At 30.2% G+C, this 24,194-nt stretch overlaps 2 protein-coding genes across 4 annotated transcripts; one reads left to right on the forward strand and one right to left on the reverse strand.

Moving 5' to 3' along the window:
• The first annotated feature begins 302 nt into the window (after positions 1 to 302).
• On the forward strand, positions 303 to 3,243 carry LOC106686575 (uncharacterized). Its single transcript, XM_014429951.3, has 2 exons — positions 303 to 440; positions 2,847 to 3,243. Exons 1-2 carry the CDS (start codon positions 414 to 416, stop codon positions 3,171 to 3,173), a joined length of 354 nt encoding a protein of 117 aa, XP_014285437.1. The 5' UTR covers positions 303 to 413; the 3' UTR covers positions 3,174 to 3,243.
• Positions 3,244 to 8,905: 5,662 nt separating this feature from the next.
• On the reverse strand, positions 8,906 to 11,492 carry LOC106686580 (uncharacterized). 3 transcript variants are annotated; one of them, XM_067050457.1, is made up of 3 exons: positions 11,332 to 11,492; positions 9,074 to 9,332; positions 8,906 to 9,031 (listed from the first exon to the last, which is right to left on the reverse strand). In XM_067050457.1, the coding sequence occupies exons 1-3, from the start codon at positions 11,458 to 11,460 to the stop codon at positions 8,979 to 8,981; spliced, it is 441 nt and encodes a 146-aa protein (XP_066906558.1). In that variant the 5' UTR covers positions 11,461 to 11,492; the 3' UTR covers positions 8,906 to 8,978. The 3 variants fall into 3 exon arrangements, with proteins under 3 accessions (XP_066906558.1, XP_066906547.1, XP_014285447.1); XM_067050446.1 differs by having other exon boundaries at positions 8,906 to 9,040; XM_014429961.2 differs by having other exon boundaries at positions 8,906 to 9,332.
• Between the last annotated feature and the right edge of the window lie 12,702 nt (positions 11,493 to 24,194).

Raw genomic sequence — 24,194 nt, forward strand, 5'->3', positions numbered from 1 at the left:
TGCAAGACTCGTAATTTGGATTCAAGGGACCTCAAAATGAGTATTGTCGTCAAAAACGAAATTTTTCACGATCCCAAAACTTTCCCATACTATATATTTCATATATATAGTAAATGTAGGAAGTAGAGGAAGTTTAATTTGGAAATATTTGAATTACCTATATCATTAAATGTTCAAATGAAACCATGGCCTTCGAAGAAACATATTTCCTCTTAGTTAGATTTGTTTAAGCATTTCATGACTAATTAATGAACCTAATACGAGTATATATAGATGCTTGTCGTTTAGTGTATCATTCGACTCGAATAAGCAAATATGAAGGTTGTACTTGCTCTATTTGCTTTCGTGGCTTTCGCCCAGGGGTTCCGCTTCCCCCTTCCTTGGACGATCTCTCTGATATCCTCGACAAATCCATGGACAAGGTGATTGATGCTGGTGAGGTAAGTTAAACAACTTTCATGCATTATAAAAAGTAAATAGTTAGAACCAGTTAGTTTTATTTGATAATATAATCATTAATTTAGTTTAACGATTAAACTTCCATGTCGCAGAGTAAGCTGAAATGCCACATTAATCAGAAAACCTAGCGAACGCCGTCCGATTGAACCTCTTGATTCGTTATTATTCTTTATCATAAATATATTTCTTTATTACTGATATTCTTCATGCCACTAAAGATTGCGATTGGTCTTGCCTTGAGCTCCCAACTAAGATGGCGAATAAGCCACGACACTTTGACATGTTGAAGTATATCTTTTTTAATTGAAAAATGCTAAATTATAATTAAAGAACTATAAACAAATTTATATCACAAAAATGTTTCTTTCTTTTTTTCCGGCACCACAGGAAATAGGCTTATTATGCCATTTTCTCTCTCGCAGCCCAACATAACTTTACTTTTGCATTATATTTCACAAAAACTATAAACGATAGGATAAAAAAATACTTTCCAGGTATTTTGAAGAGAGTTATAGACTTAATTTCTCAGCTTTTCATCTAGATCTGAGGTGGTGGGTATAAAATTAATTTTTTTTTTTCGTGATTTGACATGGCATGCTGGCGCCAATTCCTTGTTTTGGGGACTAACTTAAAATATTATTAGATATATATATATTTTCAAATACTGCCGAACTCACTATTGGTAAACATTTTCAAGGTAAAATAAGGCGAGCTCTTATTATTGGGACAGTGGGGGTGGGACGGGAATATAGTATTCACTCAAATCATTTTTGATGCTATGATATCTCTTAGTTTGAATTATTTATTTTTATTTAGTTTATCGTTATATTGGTTGTAATTTGCGGTGATTCGAGTAATAAATTCATAAAACTAAAAGAATAATTCATTAATTAATTCAGGGGATACTTTGCACTATTACTTGCAAGTAGTTAAAGCTATAAGAAATGTGTAGGGATATTTTTTGTTGTATATTCAATTTCACCATATTTTTTTTTAAATAATAGTAATATTAATAAGGGAGCGTGGTGGTGTCGTCGTAAAGCGTGATGCTACTAATTTCAAAGACCCGGGTTCGAATCCGGCTGGGCAGACAATTGTATTCTGTTATAATGTAGCGGTGAGTCAACCATATGGGTTCTGGAGCCCTCCTGGGGTCCAACCAGCCTCGTGGTCGTAAATTGGGTAAAAATATGGTGGTCAAGCGTAGTTCTGATCAAATTACCTTCTTGCACAACAGTTGGTCTAGTTACAGTACTTCCTTACAAAGTACTAAACCCCTGCCCCTTCATGAGTTGTAGCGGTACGGATGTTAATTAAAATTTAACATTAATAATAAGGAAGTCATATCCAAGCTTATGGGTCATCTTTGATAAGCCCGACCACATTCTTGGCTGACTACATGCCCGAAAGTGCCATAACAAAGGATCAAAAGAGAAGAAAATCTGTGTCCGAAAGGTTTTCCAATTCTAATGTCATTTCGGCGTGCTTTATGGAAATTCAATTAAATCCTGAGAAATTATTAGGCATTAGGAATTTATAAAGGTAATAATCGCATTAATTAACAATATTAATTAATTATTTAATTAGCTAGGCTTCAGTTTATAAAATTATTTATGTATGATTAGATGTTCATTTTCATTTATATTTTTCTATCACAATCACTTATCATCTTCGAGTTGATGATGTGAAACCTGCTTTTTGGTTTTTGTGAAAGTAATATAGACCTCTACTTTCTAAATAAAAAACAAAAAGAACTCCTAATAAACAAATATAGTAAAACCCATGGTTGAAATCAAAAGAAAAACCTTTCTTACAAAATTATTATCTTGTATTAGATTAATGTCTTTTCATCAATCCGAAAAAAATTACATTTTATTTGCGGGATCTACAATTTTAATTTCAATATATTATATTTTGTAAGCGAACATGTATAAAACGACCAAAAATATGAATTTATGCCAATAATAGATGCAAGACTTACCAACATCGCAATTTTGGAAAAATGTTGTTTTGTAAAATAAGCAGAAACGACAATGTGAGTCTATGGAAACGGTACACACACATATTAAAATTTTTTGATTAATTGAAAATAAATTTTGAAAGTCTCTTGTTCAACGGGTGCATCTAAACAATTGAAAGTTATTGGGAAGATGATTATCTAGGACTTGTTCCATAGTTTAGAATCTTCCGACCGAAGTATGGAGAAGTTCCAAATTGAAGCAGGTTCCATATTATAACCTTACATATTATTTGCTGCTCTGAGGGAGATAGTTTTATATGATTTATATTACAGTTTTACGTTCTACATTTCATGGATTCTCTCATAAATATAATGCTTATTTTCACAATTACTATTATACTGATGGTTCTCTATTTTTATCTAATAGAAATTGGCCCCAAAGTTCCCATCATGGCGCCCACGCCCACCATTCCGTCCATTGCCACCACTCAAACCAGCACCAGCACCTGCCCCCGCACCTGTTCCAGCACCAGCACCTGAAGCACCTGCAGAAGAAAAACCAGCACCAGGACCTGAAGCACCTGCTGAGGAAAAACCAGCACCAGCACCTGAAGCACCTGCAGAAGAAAAACCAGCACCAGCACCTGAAGCACCAGCTGAGGAAAAACCAGCACCAGCACCTGAAGCACCAGCTGAGGAAAAACCAGCACCAGCACCTGAAGCACCTGCAGCAGAGGCACCAACAGCTGCATAATAAGCCGATTTTTAAATTTAGCCGTTCTAATATAATTTGTCTAAATATAGCCACCACGGGTTGAAGTTAATGTACTGTATTTTTATTTACCCAAGATATCATTTAACATGGCTTTGCTGGCAAATTTCACCATCATGTTTTTTTTTTTAAACTTTTCTTATTAATAACCTTACATTTCTATTTATTGCAAATGATTTTGGAGTATACTAATTTTTACTACTTAGGATGATTTGAAGTTTTTTCTGGTGTCTGAGCCGTTCATTAAAAAAAAAATCTAGATCATCTTTAATCATCTTCATAAAGTTTTTAGATTGACTTATCGAATCATAAAATCTATAGTAAAAAGTATAGATAGTAAAAAGCGCAAAAGTATTGCCAAATACAATAGGAAATTGCGCTTTAGGGCCATCTAAGTCCCTTGATTTTTGGAGAAGGAAATGGTGTCGGTAAAACACCTCAAATAATTTTGATATCTTCTTTAAGCTCTTTTACTCTTTGTATACAGAATAAATCCGCGAAAATATCAGGAAATAAAATAATGAAGAAAAGATAATGTTATTTAAGCATCACAAAAAAGTATATACATTTTATAGTATATTATATAAATCATTTAGAACATAAATGGGTATACAATATATTACTATTTGAGTTTAATTTGACCGCATCCGGACCAATTTCCATTTAATAATACACACGGTTTATCAGTAATCTTCCAGCATTTAGAACATAATTATAATTACGATCATAAGCTCTAAAAATTTCGACGAAATCGGATCATCATTATATCAATAAGCACATGAGACTTTATATCAATGTTTCTTTAGAGCTATTCTGAGTATGGGCTATCATGAATACCGTTCACCAACTCAAAAATAGAATTCCAGATGATTATTTGAATGATAGATAATTAAATTGTTAACTTACTTGTTACTTGTTAGCTATACTTGACCAAGATCAACTTAATTTAGATTAAAATTACCAATAGGCCTAAGTCGGACTTGCTTCCTTCATCACTACTATCATTTTAATAGTAAAATATTAGTAAAGAAATAGCAAACAATTTTTCCTAGGAATTTGCATTTAAAGTGGTAAAAATAGTTGTCAGCCGGCAAATTTAGCCGACGTTGAGTTCAGTTTTCAAATTTTTTATCTTCAAAACTATTTACACTTCTAATCTATCGTAACACACTAATGTATGCTGTCTATAGATTTTTATCATTTTTGATTAAAACTCAAATGAACGTTGTTCCTTCACGATTCAAAAGTTAATTTAACTTGAAATTTACAGGATATTATTGGAAAAGTAATGTCAAACTGTATCCTCGGATTTTTTATTGCAATAGATTTTAGATAAGTAATTAATTATTTTATTTTATTTTTTATTAAAGAAAATGTCTGGTGGGCCTTACATGGTTGATATAACATACATTATATATATTTTTTAACAATTGATTATGAGGGGGTATAGTCATACAAATGACACCTCTAACTAAATACAATGTTCTTATGAAAAGAAAAAAATAATAAAATAAATAGATAAGAATAATAAAAGAGGAAAGTAAAATTAATAACAAAAAACAATGATATTGGTACACTTAAATAAAACAAACAATTGCCTTCTAATAGTAAAAAGAAAAAAGTTAATTTGGAAAAGGGAAGAGAGAAGAAAAGAAAAAAAATAATAATGAATGAATAAAATGAATAATAATAATAACTAAATAGAGGTAGTGTGACAATGATTTAATTTTATATTTATTAAAAAAATATAAAAGAATGTCCTGCAGCAGTCTGGGCTTCAGTCTTCGGGTTGAGGTTGGGTTTCCCAGGTTGTAGGTCACTGCTCCTTTAACTGTCGGCAACTGGGAGTAGAACTTCATGAACCGTTTTTTGATGTAATCCTCTATTACCTCCATATGTAATTCGCGATGCAATTAAGTAATTAATTGAAACATGTAAAATAGATTACCAGACTGGCCAGCTAATAGATCAAGGTAAGTTAGAATTTAAATAATAGGAAATAGAGGGGTTTATTTATGACTAATACTTAAGATGAGTTTTGCTAGGTGAAAAACAACCGCCACAAAGTGTATTGTTCAAAGGACAAAAATCAAAAATCAAAATATTTTTTTACCAGTTATTTACTATTGGGATTTTTAAACTAATCCTTAGACTACTTATGTACACATATATTAAACTGTTAACATTTTTCTGTGAGGCCATATAAAGGTTAAACTCAAGGAATTAATTCCTTTTCAGTTTCACTACCCATGTGCGTCTCTTCTTTAAGGAAAAAACACCTATAGTTATGGAATCTAAGAGCCAGAGGTATGTTTAATACTGTAAAAAAGGGGAAAATTTAATAAATAAAATCTTAATTTAAACAAATATCGAAATTTAAATTTTTCCTAATTTTAAAATGACTTCTCTCAAAAACGCTAAAACCATTGTTGAGATTCAGGTGTAGAATTATTTATTGGGCTGCCCTGAAACAAGTTTTAACAAAAAGTTTGCATATACTTGAAAGTTTTTTTTTTTTATGTTTATATTTTTTTCAGAAAATTCGAAAACAAACGCCGATGTTTTCAACATTTGGTGTTCCACCCCTACCGAGCAAAAGAAAGAAGTAATTATGAAATGTCCAATAGAATCTTTCAACTTAGAAAATAGCTCTGACGAGGTTTATGTCCTTATCAAAAAGTTTTGCAAGCCTTGGTGCATGGCAACTAAAAACAAATGGGAAAGCTGCCACCGAATTTTGAAACAATTTATTTCCCAACATTAAAATTGGTTCGATTTACCTTTTTTATTGCCAGATTATATTGAGGAAAAATTAGAAAACAAAACATCCTCTGTTCAAATTTCTACACAAAAAAGAAAATCGTTTATAGAATGCTCTGAAAAAAAAAAAGCTATGCACAAGGTATTTCGAAAAAATATACTGCAACACATTCGTAAATCGTCTAGGACAAATACTTGTGGGGATCAAATGAGGAATCCCCTTATCATGTCTGACCCCTTCATTGCTTCACAGAGAAGTATATCAAGAAAAAATAAAAAAGTTGATAAAGATGTTGAAGGTTTTTTTATGCCTCAAACATATTGAATGAAAGTTTAAACGATTTTATTTCGAATATAGAATTAGATAGGTCATATTCATACTGACTGATGATTTATTGTAATTTTGTATTAATATAATTCTTATTGTTTTTAATTTGAAGCTATGATTTTTTTTTACCCCAATATAACATTTTAGACGCATACATTATGTCTAAATATTTTGTCATAATTTGCATAACTTATTAGGTATAATTTGTTTTATTTACAGAAAAACAAATTGTATTTATCTTTATAAACTAACTAGCATTGCGTCCCGTCGTTGATGGGTTATTATTAAACACCAGTCCAGTCACCCTCCTCATCCATTTGGGCATGTTGGTAATCATAAAGAATATTCTTGCAATTATTCCTTAACTACTGATTTTTGTTCACCAACTCTGTATACAGGAAGCACTGCGCCGGTTCCGACAACTAAGGTTCTAAAGAGGGAGTGTGTATGGCGTTTGCGATTTTGATTTTTTATTTTCATTCAACTTTTTAGATATTTAAAATATTTAGAACATTACTTTCTATATTTAACTAACAATACTTAGAACAATACATAGAACAATATGTAGAACAGTACTTTACAGACGAAGAATGTGTACAGGCACGGAATGAAAAAAGATTAATGAAAATTAGAGGAAAGACATTCAGTTACAAGGAGTACAAAGATGCCAGGACGCACACGAAGAGATTAGTTAGAAGAGGGAATCATTAACGAAACAGATTGAAGGAATTGAAAACTCAAGAAGTAGTAATGAGTCCCGCAAGTTATACAAAATTGTGAATAGCGTTAAGTGTGGACCGATCAGGAGAGCCAACCTAATAAAAGACTACCTTGGCAACATACTAATGCTAGAAGTGCAAGAAAGGAGGCAATATTTCAAGAGCTTAATGGACCCGACAGAAGCAGAGAACTGTCTGAAAATTCGTGTACAATCACTAGTGGGTATTAAAGATGAACATTTGAAAGCCATTCCACCCGCTGTAGAGGGCCATCGAAGACATCTTATCTAAACTCAAAAATAATAAATCACCCGGTAATGATGGACTACTAGCAGAATTGTTTTAAGCAGGGCATCACGAAGTCGCCAGGGAACTAATAGCTCAGATTTTGGTAGAAGAGACCATACCCAAGGAGTGGAAAGACGCTGTAGTAGTGTCTATATACAAGGAGAAAGGAGATTCAACGATATGCAGCAAATATCGAGGGATTAGTTTGCCTAACACTGGATATACAATTTTTTCCATTGCCCAGTACAATAGGCTCCTTTCGTAGGTTGAACAGAAACTGGATGACTATCAAGGTGGGTTCCGACCCAATAGGTCTACTATTTAACAAATCTTCGGACTGAGGCGAATCTCTGAGAAAAGAGAAATATGTCTGCTGATCTCTAACTTGGATACTGTTCATTGACTTTCGGGCTGCCTACGATACAATCGTAAGGAGTGAGCTCATAGTGACTATGCATGAACTGGGGCTTCCTAGTAAACTCTCCCGATTAGTAAAATGCACAATGGCAAGTAGAATCCTGTGGATTATCAGAGCCTTTTCAAGTGGAGTGTGGCCTAAGACAAGGCGACTCAATTGCTCCTCTCCTGTTTAATATCGCTCTACAAGCAATCATAAATCAGGAAGGAACAGTATTTACAAAGATAACTCAAGTTCTGGCCTTTGCCGACGACGTCACCATCATCGGTAGATCCCGGCAGAGCATTAGGATTGCTTTCGAAGCGATGGATGTCAAAGCAAAGCCTGTATATTAATGGGGAAAACCAAGATTATGCTGTTGGATAAGAAGCCACTGGACCAAAGACAGAGTCGCTTTGTAATGGGCACAATAATTTCGAAGCAGAAAGAAGTTTTTCTCACCTAGGCTCTATTATCAATGAGAACCAGGATGAAGAAGAAGTAAAAAGCAGAATTTCTGTCGAAAATAGAGCCTATTTCTCCATTGTAAGGTTAATCAAAAGCAAACTTGTTAGCCGTACCACCAAGTTCACCCTGTACAAACGTTGACAAGGCCAATCTGGGGACCCAAAGCAATAAAACCATTAACCTGCTGGCCAGGTTGGAAAGAGTAATTATGAGGAGAATCTTAGGGCCCGTATGCGAGAATATTAATTGGCGAAGAAGGAAAAATGGTGAACTGTTTGGGCTATACTTCTCAGAGACACAGAGGCTTAAATGGCTTAGCCATGAAATGAGGATGAGCGAGAAAAGAGTGGCTCCTTAAACAGTATAGTTACGTTCCGGCAAAGTGGTAGGCCGAAGGGCCGATGTGAGGCGGGATCTGGGACAACTGAGGATCCCAGTTACCATTACATAAGATAAAGAAAGATGATTGGTGGCCGTTGAGATTCATGCGCCTGTTGTACCAGTAGAAGAAGCTTCGTGCGCTATTTACTATCTAGACATTTTAATATAAATTTTATGATTTAAGAAGTAAATCTAGAATGTTTTTTAACGAACAACTCAGACACCACAAAAATTCAAAATTAATATACATTATAAACATTCTCAATCAATAGAAATGTAAAGTTATTAAAAAGAAAATTTTAAAACAACATGATGATGATATTTTTCAATAAAACCATGTTAAATGATATTTGGGATAAATATAAATGCAATATTTACACCGATTTCACCCCTTAGTGACTATATTTAGGCAAACAATTTTAGAACGGCTAAATTTAAAAATTAGCTTATTCTTCTGCTGCAGGTGCTTCAGGTGCTGGTGCTGGTGCTTCTTCTGCAGGTGCTTCAGGTGCTGGTGCTGGTGCTGGTGCTTCTTCTGCAGGTGCTTCAGGTGCTGGCGCTGGTGCTTCTTCTGCAGGTGCTTCAGGTGCTGGTTCTGGTTTTTCTTCTGCTGGTGCTGGTTTTTCCTCAGCAGGTGCTTCAGGTGCTGGTGCTGGTTTTTCTTCTGCAGGAGCTTCTGGTGCAGGTGCTGGTGCTGGAGCTGGAGCAGGTGCGGGGGCAGGTTTTGGTGCTGGTTTGAATGGTGGGAGTGGACGGAATGGTGGGCGTGGGCGCCATGATGGGAACTTTGGGACCAATTTCTGTGTATAAAATAACGAACTATTAGTATAATGAGTAATAGTGAAAACAAGTATTACATTAATGAGTGAATGTATAAAATGTATAAGGTAAAACTATAATAGAAATTATCTCTCCCTCTCTCAGAGCAACAAAAAATATGGAACCTTCTTCAATTTGGTCCGAAGATTCTAAACTATGAAACTAGTCCTTGATAATTATGCTCCAAATAAGTTTTGATTATTTTGAATCAGCTGTTTAGTCAGGAGACTTCCGAAATTGATTTTCAATTAATCAAACATTTTATTAGGTGTACAATTTTCATAGACTCACTTTTTCCTATTTTCATAAAACAGCATTTTTTTTAACGTATTAGGAGGAAACATTACTTTCACCAAAGGTCAAAATTAGGTTTCACATCACCACCTCGATGTGATTGTGAAAGAAAAATATAAACAATAATAAACTTCTAATCATATATAAATAATTTAGGGCACATAGAAACACACGTTGTCACCAAAGAATGTGGTCGTGCTTCTTTTGGCCAGCCATCAAAGATGACGCATAAGCCATGACATGTTGACTCCCATATTATTAATATTTCTGTTAATAAAGAAAATTATAGATACAGCAAAAAACATCCCAACAAATTTTATAGCTTCAACTACTCGAAAGTAAAAGTGCAAAATATACCCTGAATCAATTAATGAATCATTTTTTTAGTTTTATCAATTTAGTACTCGAAGCCCCATAAATTATAACAATTAACTAAATAAAAATAAATAATTAAAACTAAGAGAGATCATGGCACGAAAAATAATTTGATTGAATACTGCATTCCCGTTCCACCCCCAAAATCCCAATAATAAGTTACCCAAAATTTTGTTACGCACTACCACAAATCTATCTAATTAATTCTATAATTGTCCTCAAAATACCTGAAAAGTAATTTTTATTCAATATTTTATAGCTTTTATGAAATATAATGCAAAAGTAAACTTATATTGGACTGCGAGAGAGAAAATGGCTAAATAGTCTATTTATTGTGGCGCAAGAAAAAAAATGTTTTTGTGTTATCAATTTTTTATTATATAAATTCAACATTTTTCAATATAAAAAGATGTTCTTCAATTTGGTATAATAATTAAATATGAGAAAATTCCATCGATATTTAAACCAAATTTAAGCACTCTATTATCACTGAGACCTTGGACTTTAAAGTTATTGTAAAATAATACGACCGTTTCTTAAATTTAAAAAAAATATGTTTATTTTTCGGAGGTTACAGCTAAAGTATTAAGAGTTTTTTCACCTTTTTTGGGCATGATACATATATTACCTGCGAATATCTTGAATAGTATTCCAGACAAATATTTTTAAAGGTGGACAATGTTACAGGTAGACTCTCCGAGGCTTCGGATAGTACCAAATTTATGGAATGAAAAAATATAATGTAACAAACATTGTAAATGATAAGACAAGAAAACTTTGTGGTGTCAATATAGTAAAAATAATTTTGCCAAGTTCCATCAAAATCTGAGGGGTTGGGTTTCGTGATTTGACATGGGTATTTATTGCATTATAACTTACCAGTGGTTAAAGAAATAAAAAAAATATGTAATGATATTTTACGTTATATTTTTAATTTCCTCTTGTTCAAAATAAAATAAACATAAGGACCAAACCAAAAATAGAAAAGATTATAGAGTCAAAGAGTCGTGGCTCATTCACAATCTTAGTTGGCGGCTCAAGAAAAGACTGATCGAAATCATTGGTGGCATAAAGAATATCAGTAATAAACTGATATATTTATTATAAAGAATAATAAAATATCAAGAGGTTCAATCATGTATGATTTTTCATACAACGTTAGCATGGTTTTTTTTTGTGTTATTACAGCTTACTCTCTGATGGAGACATGGAAGTTTAATCGTTAAACTAAACTAATCATTATACGATTATATAAAACCAACTGGTTCTATCTATTTACTTTTTATAATGCAAGAAAGTTTCATAACTTACCTCACCGGCATCAATCACCTTGTCCATGGTCTTGTCGAAGATATCAGAGAGATCGTCCACCAAAGGAAGGGGGAAGCGGAACCCCTGGGCGAAAGCCACGAAAGCAAATAGAGCAAGTACAACCTTCATATTTGCTTATTCGAGTCGAATGATACACTAAACGACAAGCACCCGGTATATATACTCGTATTAGGTTCATTAATTAGTCATGAAATGTTTAAACAAATGTGAACTTATAGCAAATATGTTTCTTCGATGGCCATGGTTTCATTTGAACATTTAATGATATAGGAAATTCAAATATTTAGATACCTACTGTTTCGGATTTCATTATATTGAAATTATTCAGTTATAGATCATCCAACAGTTGACTTCTGGCATTGTTCGAGTACGTAATACCGCATGCTTCTATATCAAAAATTCTTTTTTAAAACGTTTACTCCTAATTCTTCAAATATAACTTCCTCTAGGAAAGCAATATTTACATATTATTTTTTTAATGTAATAATAATCCTCTTATTACTTTTTAAGTGAATCTTTAAAAAATCTTTGTGCTTGTTAATTGTTTGTTTTTTTAAAATAAATTTAATAAGAATGAATTTTTTCTTTGAATAGTAATAACTATACTCACTTATTTATGTAATTCAAAATTTAAATACATTTAGTCCATTTTAGAAAAAAAAAACACTTTGGCCAAGCAAAAAAAAATCATATCCTTCAATTAATAATCTTCTACAGGAAGAGTTTCTATAATTAATATGAATTAGGTGAATGACACAAATTAAAAAAAGCTAATCAAAGCATAATCACGGATTTTTATAAAAATAAAAATATACAAAATGATAAAACAAACAAAGATAGTTTACAGAATGTAATGGAAAAAGAAATAGTTAGGATTAATAATTACCATTACTTTAAATTAAACTATATTACAGGATTAACAGATAAAATTAAAATGAAATTTATAGAATATGATAATGTTCATATTCTATAAATTTCATTTTAATTTATAGAATATGAACATCATAATTTGAAGATTGGATTATATAATAATAATAAATTGGAAAGTTATCTGGATAATATGAAAGACAAAATTTATTTTAAAGATGAATTAAATGTTGTTAATAAAGTTAATTGCCACAATTGTAAAGTTTTACACAATGAGGAAAAACATAAAAACAAGAATTTACCAACATAAGATTAATTGTAAAAATATAGAAAACATCAAAATTACAGCACTGGCACAACATAGTATTAAATATAAACATCAATTTGATTTTAATAATCAGATATATTAGATATAGTTTAGAATAGTCGGAATAGAAAAATAATAGAATCAGTACATATTACAAAAAACATTGATAAAGCAATTAATTATAAAACATATACAAAAACTTTAGACACACATTGTATAGATATTATAAATAAATTAACATTTTACTTCTATGTAATTTTATAGAATTTAGAATTATTTTAATCCTTGTTATTTGTTATTGTATAAAAAAAAATTATAAAAAATAGTTTAAAAAAAAATTGTTTTTGAAAAATTGTTAATTTTAGTTAGTTTGTTCATCTTTGTGGTAATAAAGGTAGGAGATAATTGTTTTACAGTCTATATGGTTGTTATCATAATGAAATATAAACTTCAGGAAGGTAATTATTCTCCTTAAAAATGCATAACTGTTAATATTATAAAACAATTTTTTTTTATTTATTAAGTGACAATAATATAAATCAATATTAGCACTAATGACAAGATAAGGAGATAATTATACTTTATAAATAAAATATTTTTATCAGGTAAATAGTTTATGAATATGATATATTGGTAATGTTGTAAGCACATGTTATAAGTTTTGTTGAATTTGGTTTTATAGCAACCTGAAGATGGGGGATATTCCCGAAACGTTGTTGTTTATGTATATGAAAAATTATTATAATTAAACAAGGAAGAGTTGTGTCATTCACCAAATTCATATAAAAAATTATATCCATTTTACATTTAACAACAAACTTCAAGTTGTATAAATTAATAGAGTGAAGTAAGTAATGGAGTGGATATGATCCAAAACTTTAAATTGATTTAAATTTAGACTTAAATTGTTTGTCCAAAAACAATCCATATTTCAGTACGAAATGAGTTATGCCAGAAAAAAAAAATAGATTTTTATCTAAAGTTTAACCTCTTCACAAATAACTCAACGCAACCACAATACCAATAAAATTAAAAATTTTGCATATTCGACAATCAAAGGGTAATCGTGTGTATCCTTTGATGATCAAAATTCAGTTCGAAAAATCAGAAATATTAATAATGAAGAAAACCATAATTAGATTGCCTCAAAAGATAAACTATTAAAAAAAAATTGATTTAAACAAAGATATAGCAGACAATCTTTGCTTCGGACTTTAAGGAAAGAGGTTTTACTGGAAGCGGTAAGGATAGGTGAGCGGGTGAGTGGATAAATCAGATATTTAGGTTATAACACTTTTAGGAGTAACTCATTTTTGTGTAGGTGTTAAATTTTAGGTAAATTATAATCCTGCGCTAACACTATACTGTCGAACCCAAATTTTATTAAACGATAGCAATTGTGTTTTGGTATTAATAATTCTGAAAAAGATTTACAATATTTGGCGCCCAGAAACTCAATCTAACAGTTACGTAGACTTAGAACCATTAACTTGCAAACCTACATTGATTTCTGAAATACGAGTGGCCTGCCGACCAAGGCGAGAAGACAATTATCATTCTGATCAGTCCCAGCCGGCCCCAACTAATACAACAGTTGGCCGCAACTTGTCTCTCATTTGAGCGTAATTGCCACTAATAAGGATAACTACTCTAATGATCATTAACTATTAACTCGAGATAGCGTTAGCAAGAACGGAATATCAACTACGCACTATTTTAGTGCAAATTTGATGTGTTAGTCAAACTTCCTACCTTCATAACGAATAGAAGTTGTAAAAATTATAAAAAAGATAATATCTGCGGTTCAAAACACATATTTCCTACAACTTTCTCATTTTTATTTTCAATTTTTAAAAGATGAAAATAAGAAAACTTGTTTTAATGCAAGAAAAGGTCGGGTGTCAAAATAAGTACAAAAGTAGCATAAAATAAATAGTTTTTTCTTCCTATTTTTTGTACTGATGATCACCACCGAAAAAAAATTAAAATTCAGAATGTTTTGGATCATATCACTTCACACTACTAATTTATAGAATTCGAAGTTTGTTACTCAATGTAGAATGAATTTTGTTTAATGGATCTTTCTACAATTTTTTTCTGTTTGATTATCAGTATAAAAATCAGGTACATATGATTGGAAAAGTACATTTGATGATTAGTCGAAAAAAATGAACTCGCTTAATATAGGTAGTTCAGATAATCTTGAAAATTATTTATTTTCTTTTTAAAATCTCTAGTAAATACAATGATTTGTTCTTAAAGCAGTCATCTTACAATCGGTAAGACTTGATTATCAATTATTATTGATTTAATTATCACCAGTTGAAAAGCAATTAAGTTAGAAATAAACGAATTAACATTAGGAACTTTTCATACCTCACGGCATAATAATATTTTTACAAAATTATGACACAGCCTGACATTTATCGAACTGAGTCATTCTGAGAAAAGTTGGATATCTTGGGAATCATTAAACGTACATTTATTTGTTTGTGCTCAAAATCAAACTTGTTAATTTCTCTCTAAGTAAGTTTATAATTACTTTCTTAGTAGCAGTTTCCGTGATATTTGGTATTTTTCACAAAATCGTGACCTTTTTTCCGAAAAAAAAAAAAAATGTTGGTTTTTGAAAACCACACGGAACTGCTATTAATTTTTTTATTTATTTTTTTCGTTTCCCGAATTAATAACCCAAGTAAAAAAATTAACAGTCGTTTCATAAAATGATCCAACATAATAGTACCTAATATTTGTTGGCAATAAATCATAGTTTAGAAACCTATGATCTAGTATCTTCTATCCTTATGATCTAGTCAGTATCTTCTACCCTTGAATCTTTTTTAAAAACAATATATTTAAAAAAAGGTATATGATATTTTTGTTTAAAGATAAGAATATGTGAAAGAATTTTGTAAATTGATGGGAATATGCGGTCGTTCAGGAGTATTCGCATTTGGACGCAATTCTCTCAAGGTTTTTGATTATTTATACATCTCGAGCGTTTCATTTTTTTTTACTTTTTCTATAATGAGGGCGGATCTTAAAACAAATTTCTATGCAATGAGCTTAAAAAAATATATCAGTTTTTCATAGGTTGAAAAAACAGCTACTGGCTGGCTATTATTATACCAGTTTTTTGTTTACAATAGACATCCTTTCTTCATTTTATTTTTTTTTTTAGTTTTTAAATTTAAATTTTTGAAGTTTTTTTAAATTTTTATTTCATTTTGAAAAAAAAAACACAAAAAAGTAAAAAAAATGTGATTATTCTCGGTAAGTCATATTATTATGAATATTATATCCTACAAATATACATACACAGTTGCATATACATTATTTATGAATAATCTCTTGATTACAGGAATATATCTAAAGTTGCATTCAATAATGATTATATTGCTTCCCGGACTAGCTATGCCAGGAGGCAATTATAAGTTGTTATCGAAGATTCCCTTTAGAGATGGAAAGTCGTTAGTGCCGATTGGCCGGTATCCACCTCATTTCCCGTTCAGCTATTGGACTATATTTACATCAAGTCCCTCGATGACTATCTCTGCCCCTGGTCAGCCAACAGTCGGCTATTAACTCTAGTACAGTCGTCATTGGCTGCTATTTGAACCAAACCTACTGCGGTTTCCAATCTCTCATAGAAGGAGTGGTAAGCTTCTCGAATACCTATAGTTTGATTTAGTGCAGTAAAAGATAAAGGATGTACAAAACGCCATAATTTGTAGTATTCAATACTTGGAATCATTTTTTTTTTTTTTTTTCAAAAAAACAGATATTTTATCAGGTTTATCATCAATCATGATAAACTACTTTTTAATCCTTGTTAATTAAAAAAACTTAATGAATGGCGAGTCAGTTGAAAATTCATCGACTAAAAAAATACTATACTTTTAGCCGGAAATTTTTATAATGAATTTTCAGTATGACTAAAATTTGATTGAACAAATTTTTAGTAATAAATTATATAATAAAATTTCAATCGACTAAAAATAAATCGAATACAACTTTATTCGATTAAAATGAATATAAAAAGCATAATAATACGTTTTAAGTTGCTTTATGCCAGACCACTCACGGAATTTAACGAAGTCCTATTATCAACGAAAAAAAAATTTTTAAAACAAAAAAAGAAACAGATTTAAAAATACATAGTATATAATAAATTATTTTACTTATCCTGAGCGATTGACAGTTGGCCGTTCATCCACTCTTGGACTCTAAAATATTTATTATATTCTGATAAAATTTGAAGGGGCCACTTTTGAGATGCTCCCTTTTTTATTTAAAAAAGAATCATAGTCATCGCTTCGATAATGACAAAGTTATGGATTAAAAAAAAATCAGGCGCACCAATAAATTTTTTTTTGTAGTGGTTAATAAATCTTTAACATATGAAAAAAGAATTAAATACATTAGAGATATTAATTGCTGAGTTTCGCGAACCTCGACAGCTCCTCCAAATCAAGTTGGTTGGTTGAAATTTGTCAGTAGTTAGAGAAATACTTTTGGAGAGTTCAACATTTGCTTCCCATATTTTCATGCTTTTCGCGACTTTTAAGCATCAATAATTAAATAACTTTTCATTCGTTTTCCAAACAAAAGACGGAGCTCTACGTTCACCAGTTCAGACATTTCAAGAAAGATCAAAAATCACGTGTAAATATAGCAAATTTTTAATCAATAGTTAAAAAGATACTGACCAAATGAAGGAACTATCTCATAATTAAAGTATATATTGAAGTCTTATCTTTAATGTGCATTTATATAGCAAAACGTTTTGTTGCTATATAAAATATTTAAGTTCATATTTCTGAATCTTCCAATATATTTTATTTTGTCGTTTGTTAAATATTTACGACATGTTTATAGTATGGTACTTGTTTCACAGATTCAGAATACCATGGCTCCCAACTTTGGGACTTCAGCATAAGCACGAATCAAAACGATGATTTATTCCATATTATCCTAGAAAGAGTAGTAGTTTTGGTATAATATTCAATTGTATTCCATCGGGAAATTTATTCCAATCTCATGGAATCATCGATATGAATCTGTTTGCTGTTCTGATTACTTTTCTTCATTACAAGTTTATCCGATACCCTAACTTCGTTCCCCTATACTCCCCTCGTCCTTCTTTGGAATAAAAAAAGAAGAAAATCGAACGGGAAATGAAGGGTCGCATTCGATTGGAAACTGATACAAAAGGTTGGACAAACCTTCAGGTCCCTAATTCCTATGAAGGACCCCTCTCTGCTAACTTCGACCAAGAGGATGAATTTATATTGAAGCAAATTCCAGGAAATATTGACTTCTGTAAGCGCATAAACCTATGCTATCAATACAACGCTGTACTATGAGATTATATACCAAAGTCGGTGATGTGAAAATCAATAAATGAATTAAAAATATTCCAGAAATCATTGATTTTAAAGGTTTTATTTTAAAACTACAGACGATGAAAATCCATGGATGCACTGAGTGGAGTTCTTATAGAATTTATTTATTTCTTGTAAAAACACATATAGCCTGGAGAGAGTCACTAAACTTCGCATTAAGAACTATTGGGTTGTATGTTGCAGGCAACTAGTAGCTGTATAACAAGTTTGGAGTCGATTCGGCGACAGTCCATTCACTAAAGTAAAATATAACTTAGTAACGGTTACAACTAGGTAACTTAAGGATTTGGATCTATATATTTTTTAATTATTTATTGATATTTACAACTGTATAAAAAATACAACAAGCAAATTTGATCATAATGACATAATGATAATGATATGATACAGCATGTAGAGAAACTACCCAGTAGTAGAACTCTAAAAACATTTTACAATATAAGGTCAACATTTTACAATAATATATATAAGTCACGAGGCCATCTTCTTTTCAGGCGCCTCGGAGGATTGCCAGGAATGGAAGAGGAAGCAAGGTATCTAGATATTAAATATAAAAATTCTGAATTAGACTAGATTCACGGATTACAGTCTTCCAGAAACACCAAAGATGCTCGAAGTCTTATTTTTCTTTACCCAAATAGATCTTTCACACATCAAAGCTTCAGGTCTCTAAATAACACACTGAAAAATTAAAACGCGATTCCCGCTTGAGTAATAAGGAGCAGGTCCGGTAGGCTAAAGATAATATGATACAACCAGGAGTAATTCTGCTCCAATAATTTCAATAATAATTCAAACAAAGATTCGATCCATTCAATAATTTGCTCTATCTACTGAAAAATTATAAGAATAAATTCAGCTGAAAATTGAAACGTTGAAAAACGAACAATAAGTTATAGCCTAAACAAAACCTATACACCATCTAGAAGGAACTTAATATACGGGTCTTTAACTTCTCCGTGGAATGAAGGTCTTACTTTAACCATGGATTCAAGCCAATTTCTCCCGTTAACTAATGTTCATTAGGGACTAATCAATGAACAAAAGAGTTCTAGTAGGGTCCTCAAATTTCGCTATAAATCTAATATTACAGAGGGAATAATAATGCTACTTGTAACGAAAATAAAACTTATTAAAAACTAAAAATATGAAAAACAATTTTAATAAGATTTGTCATTTAATTTAGGTTTAAAAAAATAAAAAATATAAGAGAATGAGAAACTAAAATCCAATAAAGAAATAATTTGTAGTAATGTAGTTGCTTACAAACAATTGTGTCCAGATCTTAATTTAAATTTAGTTAACAAATTTTAAAAAATGAAATGAATAAAGTTAGACAATGATGAAAATCCAATTTATAAAAATAACTTTAAAAAAAAATTAATTAAAAACCCAACTAAGGAAATAACCCTATCTAATACTCCTATTTCTTAAAAAAAAAACTATTTATTTCATATCTCCTTAAACATATTATTGGATTGTACATGCAAGTATACCACACCTGTCAGTATCATTGCTACAATATACTCACTATCGTCAATAATCGTGTATGTAATAAAAACATGAATATATACTAATGCACAACACAGTAGATTCGCAGGATGGTTTCTGGCAGGGCTGCCCCTTAAAGAGGTTACGAAATATGATAAATAATTCTTTCAGTATTTTAAGCTCAAATTGTTTCAAAACACTCATGGGATATCACTAAATAATTTGTGACATCGAATTCAAAAAATGATGGTATAGATCGCTGAAAGCATTGCTTTACGTTTTTATAAAATAAAAGTTTAGTTATATAAAAAATAATTTTTCCTTAAAACACAAATAGTGAGCTAGTCATTTTGCGTACACATATAAATTTTGATATTCAATATTATCGATTATTCCAGAAACAAAAATATTCTTAGTTATAAGAAATAATTTACGAGGATCTCATTGGCCAATAAAAGTTTTTTTAAAGGAGTTTATTAAATTTAATTTTCACAATCAATATTTACTGAAGGCCTACAGTGTAAACATCAAATATACAAAGAACCGTAATTCTAGAGGCAGCTCCTTTAATAAAGGAGTTGTTGAAGTGGATAGATTCGACCTGCGGAAGCTATCGTTTTATGTTTTAATTAATGTTATAGTTTACACCGCCAATCAAAGAAACATACATGAAGAAAGATACAAACAAACAAAGAAACATACAAACAACAACAACAAGAAACATACATTTAAATTTTCGTCAGGTTACTTACTGAAAATTGTTAGAGAGGGTATTCGTAATTCCTATTGACAACTACTCATCCGAAGAATTTTATGCACTAGCCTCTGATAAAAAAATTAAAAGTAGGATATTATATTTTCAAATTATAAATCCATTATCTCTTACATCAACTTAAAGCAGTGCTCTACCCCTCACACTTGGAGAATAGAGTGGGCTCAGAGATCCTCAAGTCGATTGTGTAAATATTGTATATTAGAGTGTAAATGTGACTAGAGACTATATTATTTTATCATTATGTTATTTTATTTATTTATTTTCTATACAGATAGTTTGATTATGTTCATTTTATTTATCCTTTTGTTTGTATATATTTTAAGAAAGGTTTTTATTTAGTTAGTTTTTTTTTTATTCATTTATTTATTTTATTTTATTTTAGTATGTATGAGATCATTCATCACTATTACCTATTGCCCACAACTCTGTGGCAGATTGTAATATCTATCAATAAATAAAAAGTAGTATTTAAAAAAAAACTTAAAGCAGACGCCCCATAATAGGCACTTTCACAATGTTTTCCAGCAATAGGATGCATCCAAAACATCTGCAGTAGGCAGTGAAAGGTATATTTTCCGGTTGGAACTAATAAATGATTGTTTATCTTATCAGAAATATTCTTAAAAAATTGACGACCATGTTTTTAATAATTTCGTAGACTTATAAGTGTTCAATTAGGCCTCAATTGAGAAATACTTCAATTATGATGAAGGATTCAAACTAGGAATTGTATTCAGAAACAATCTGATTACTTAGGGTTTTCAATTTTATGTAAATAACCGCTAAAAATATTTAAAAAATGTCAACAATTTTTGACGATTATCACGTTCAGGACATCAAAATACTATCTAAATATGAATCAGTATTAAAAATTTTCTGCACTCCCAATAGCCAAATTTATTTATAGAGCGTCGTGTTATTTTATTTATATTTTTTAAGAGTATTTAAGTTCAATTTCGTCTTTGTAAATTAATTTTTGTAGAAGTAGAAAACTAAAACTGTTTAAAAAAGAAAATTAGGAAAGTTTAAGCATTTCTATAAGAGAAGCAATAAAGATCTTTTGTTAGATACTAATCATGTCTAAAACTGATGAAAAGCGCTGGTAAAGTTGAAATAAGATAAGGTTTACCGAGTTCAGGAATCATCCGAGAGGTAAACAGAAAAATAAAACAATCCGCCCAACAAAGCTCCTTTGTTTCAAAGTTTAATCGCTAGAGAGTTATAAAAGTGTCGAGCCCTCATTGCTTAGAAACAAGCAAAATTTTTAAAAAATGAGCAAGATGGTTTGGATGCAGTCAAAAAGGAACTCAAAAAGTACAAAAATATTTATTAAGCACCAATATTTCGCCCCTCTTTGAAGGGCTTCATTAAAGCTAAAAATAAGATAAAAAAAAAACTAACAATATTGTAAACAGGGTAAGAATATAAGATGACATACAATATTGAGTAAAATATATCGTGACTATAAAATTTAAATCAAGATCAGGGTAAATTAAAAAAGATAGAAACAAGATGTCTAGCATTGAGTATAAATAAAAAATATAGTACTAGGCATATAATGAACAGGTGGGGTAATTCATAAGAAATTCATTTTATGACAAACATTAATTAATATATATTTATTTTATATTAATTTCTGTATATCTAATTTATATTTTATATGATTCACTTAGTTTATGTTTTATATAATTTTCACATATTTTTTTTACATTCTATTGTCCAAGTTTATTTTATTTTATATTTCATGTCACCTTGTTTTTATTCCTGATGAAGCCATGCTAGGTGGAGCGAAACGTTGGTGCTTAATAAATAAATTAATAAATAAGTTTAATACTATTTGATTTTCTTTTTGACTCCATCCGGACATCATCCATATTAATGAAATTAATCAACTATCTTCTAATATTATAAAAAAAAAAAAACATTAGTTCTACTACAGATCTTTCAGTTAAGGTTTCAGGGCCAAACTTCGCATAAATAATTTATACTGTTAATTTAATATTAATTATTATAATTTAATATTAATTATTATAATTTAATATAATAATAAATAACACGTTGTGTAGACATATTTACTTACATGGGTCCTCACCATGTTGGAGAAGTACTTCTAAGCTAGTACCAAAAGTTCTTTTATTATATGCATTCAATAATATTATTACATATATCCAATTTTGTCTAATTTTCAATAATCCCTTATGCAGCAGTATTCAAAGGAGCTACACACAATTAATCGTTCCAATTAAAACAGAGTGATATTCTTTATTATCTTCAAATAGGAAGTGTAAATATAAATAGTTTAATTGGCAACAGCTGTAAATTTGCGTTATACACGTAATCCCCCTATCGCTTCATGTTTATTCCATGTTATAATTTATGGAGATCATTAGTTATATAAGGATTATCTGAAGCCTTACAACCTCTTCGATTTCTTCTTTTATATTAGCTATGATATAGTGGTTAGAATTCATAACAATTCAATTGCTGTTTGTGGATCATGTTATTTTATCTTGTGATAGTTGATTAAATAGTATTTCCCAATATTATGTATTAACATTCTTAGAATAATGCACAATAGCTATAAAATAAATTAAATAATTTATATTTTATATATTCATTTATTACTAGATCGACATGGTGGGCCTTATCATAATAATTTTATTTGATTTTAATGATTGATAATGTACGGTTTATTTTCGCGAAAAAGACACCTCTGACTATTTGATATTAATATTAATATTGCGATATTATAATTGTTAAATTAAAAAAATTCGTAAAAAACAAAACAAATTAATTAGTAAAAATAATAATAATGTAGTAATTGAAGAATAAAAGAAACGGAAAAATATTATATCTATTAAATTAATAAAATAAATAATAAACTTCTATAATGAAAATAAATTAAAAAATAATAATAATAATAAATAAATAAATAGGTAGTTCATATCAGAATGCATTTCATTTAGTACAAGAGCCGGGAAGAAAAAAAGGTAGTCATCTCACCCTAATTTTTGATTACTTTAATGAAAACTATGTATAATTACTAGTCAAAACTGATGAGTCTGCCAAGCATAGGTAGGAAGAATACAAAATGGTGGCTGTTTCAAAACTTTAAAAATCATTAACTTTTCATTCAGAGCTCCATATCTTAAAAACTACCATCAACACTAGAAAATCAAAGAGAAATCTATATCTCAGGAACTGTGTAACGTACAGATGTCTATTAGCACTTAAATTAAAGCTAGTATAATGGACGATAAACAAGTTAATGACCTTTACCTTCGTAGGAATAGTAGTTTTCATGATATTTGCTAAAATAAATTAATTTATAGTTGTTCGGACAATAAGTTTGATTATGAAAAACTTTATTTCATAAACCATTAGACGTACAGATGTCATTCAGCCCTCAAATTAAAGTTAGTTAAATTTACTATAAAATAGTTAATAATGTGTGTCTTTGTAGGAGTAGTAGTTTTTATGATATGTGACGAAATAAACTCACAAAATGACAATTTCTAGTTGTTCGTATAAAATGTTGGATTTTTGAACAAAATATATCTCTAGACCCATAAGGCGTACATGTCAGCCAACACTCACAATAAGGAGATTTAACTTACTCGAAGGTAGTTTATGTCACTTATCTTCATAGGGGTAGCAGTTTTTATGATATTCACATATGAATATAAATTTGGCTAATGAAAACAACTATAAATCGATTTATTTTAGCAAATTTCATGAAAACTATTACTCCTACGAAAATAAACGTCATAAACTACTTTATAGCTCATTAAACTAGCTTTAATTTGAGTACTAATAGACAACTGTACGTCACATAATTCCTGAGATATAGATTTCTCAAAATAAATTAACTAACTACTGATATTTCAGTAAGTTCCACACAAGATTTTTATATAATATTGCTTTTTAAAAAGAAGCATCCAGAACTATTGATCGTAAATATCTCTATTAGGGCTTACATTTTAGAAAATTTACTCTA

This window comes from Halyomorpha halys, unplaced genomic scaffold (assembly GCF_000696795.3).
Source record: "Halyomorpha halys isolate HHAL.00 unplaced genomic scaffold, Hhal_1.1 Scaffold840.1, whole genome shotgun sequence".
Taxonomy (NCBI): domain Eukaryota; kingdom Metazoa; phylum Arthropoda; class Insecta; order Hemiptera; family Pentatomidae; genus Halyomorpha; species Halyomorpha halys.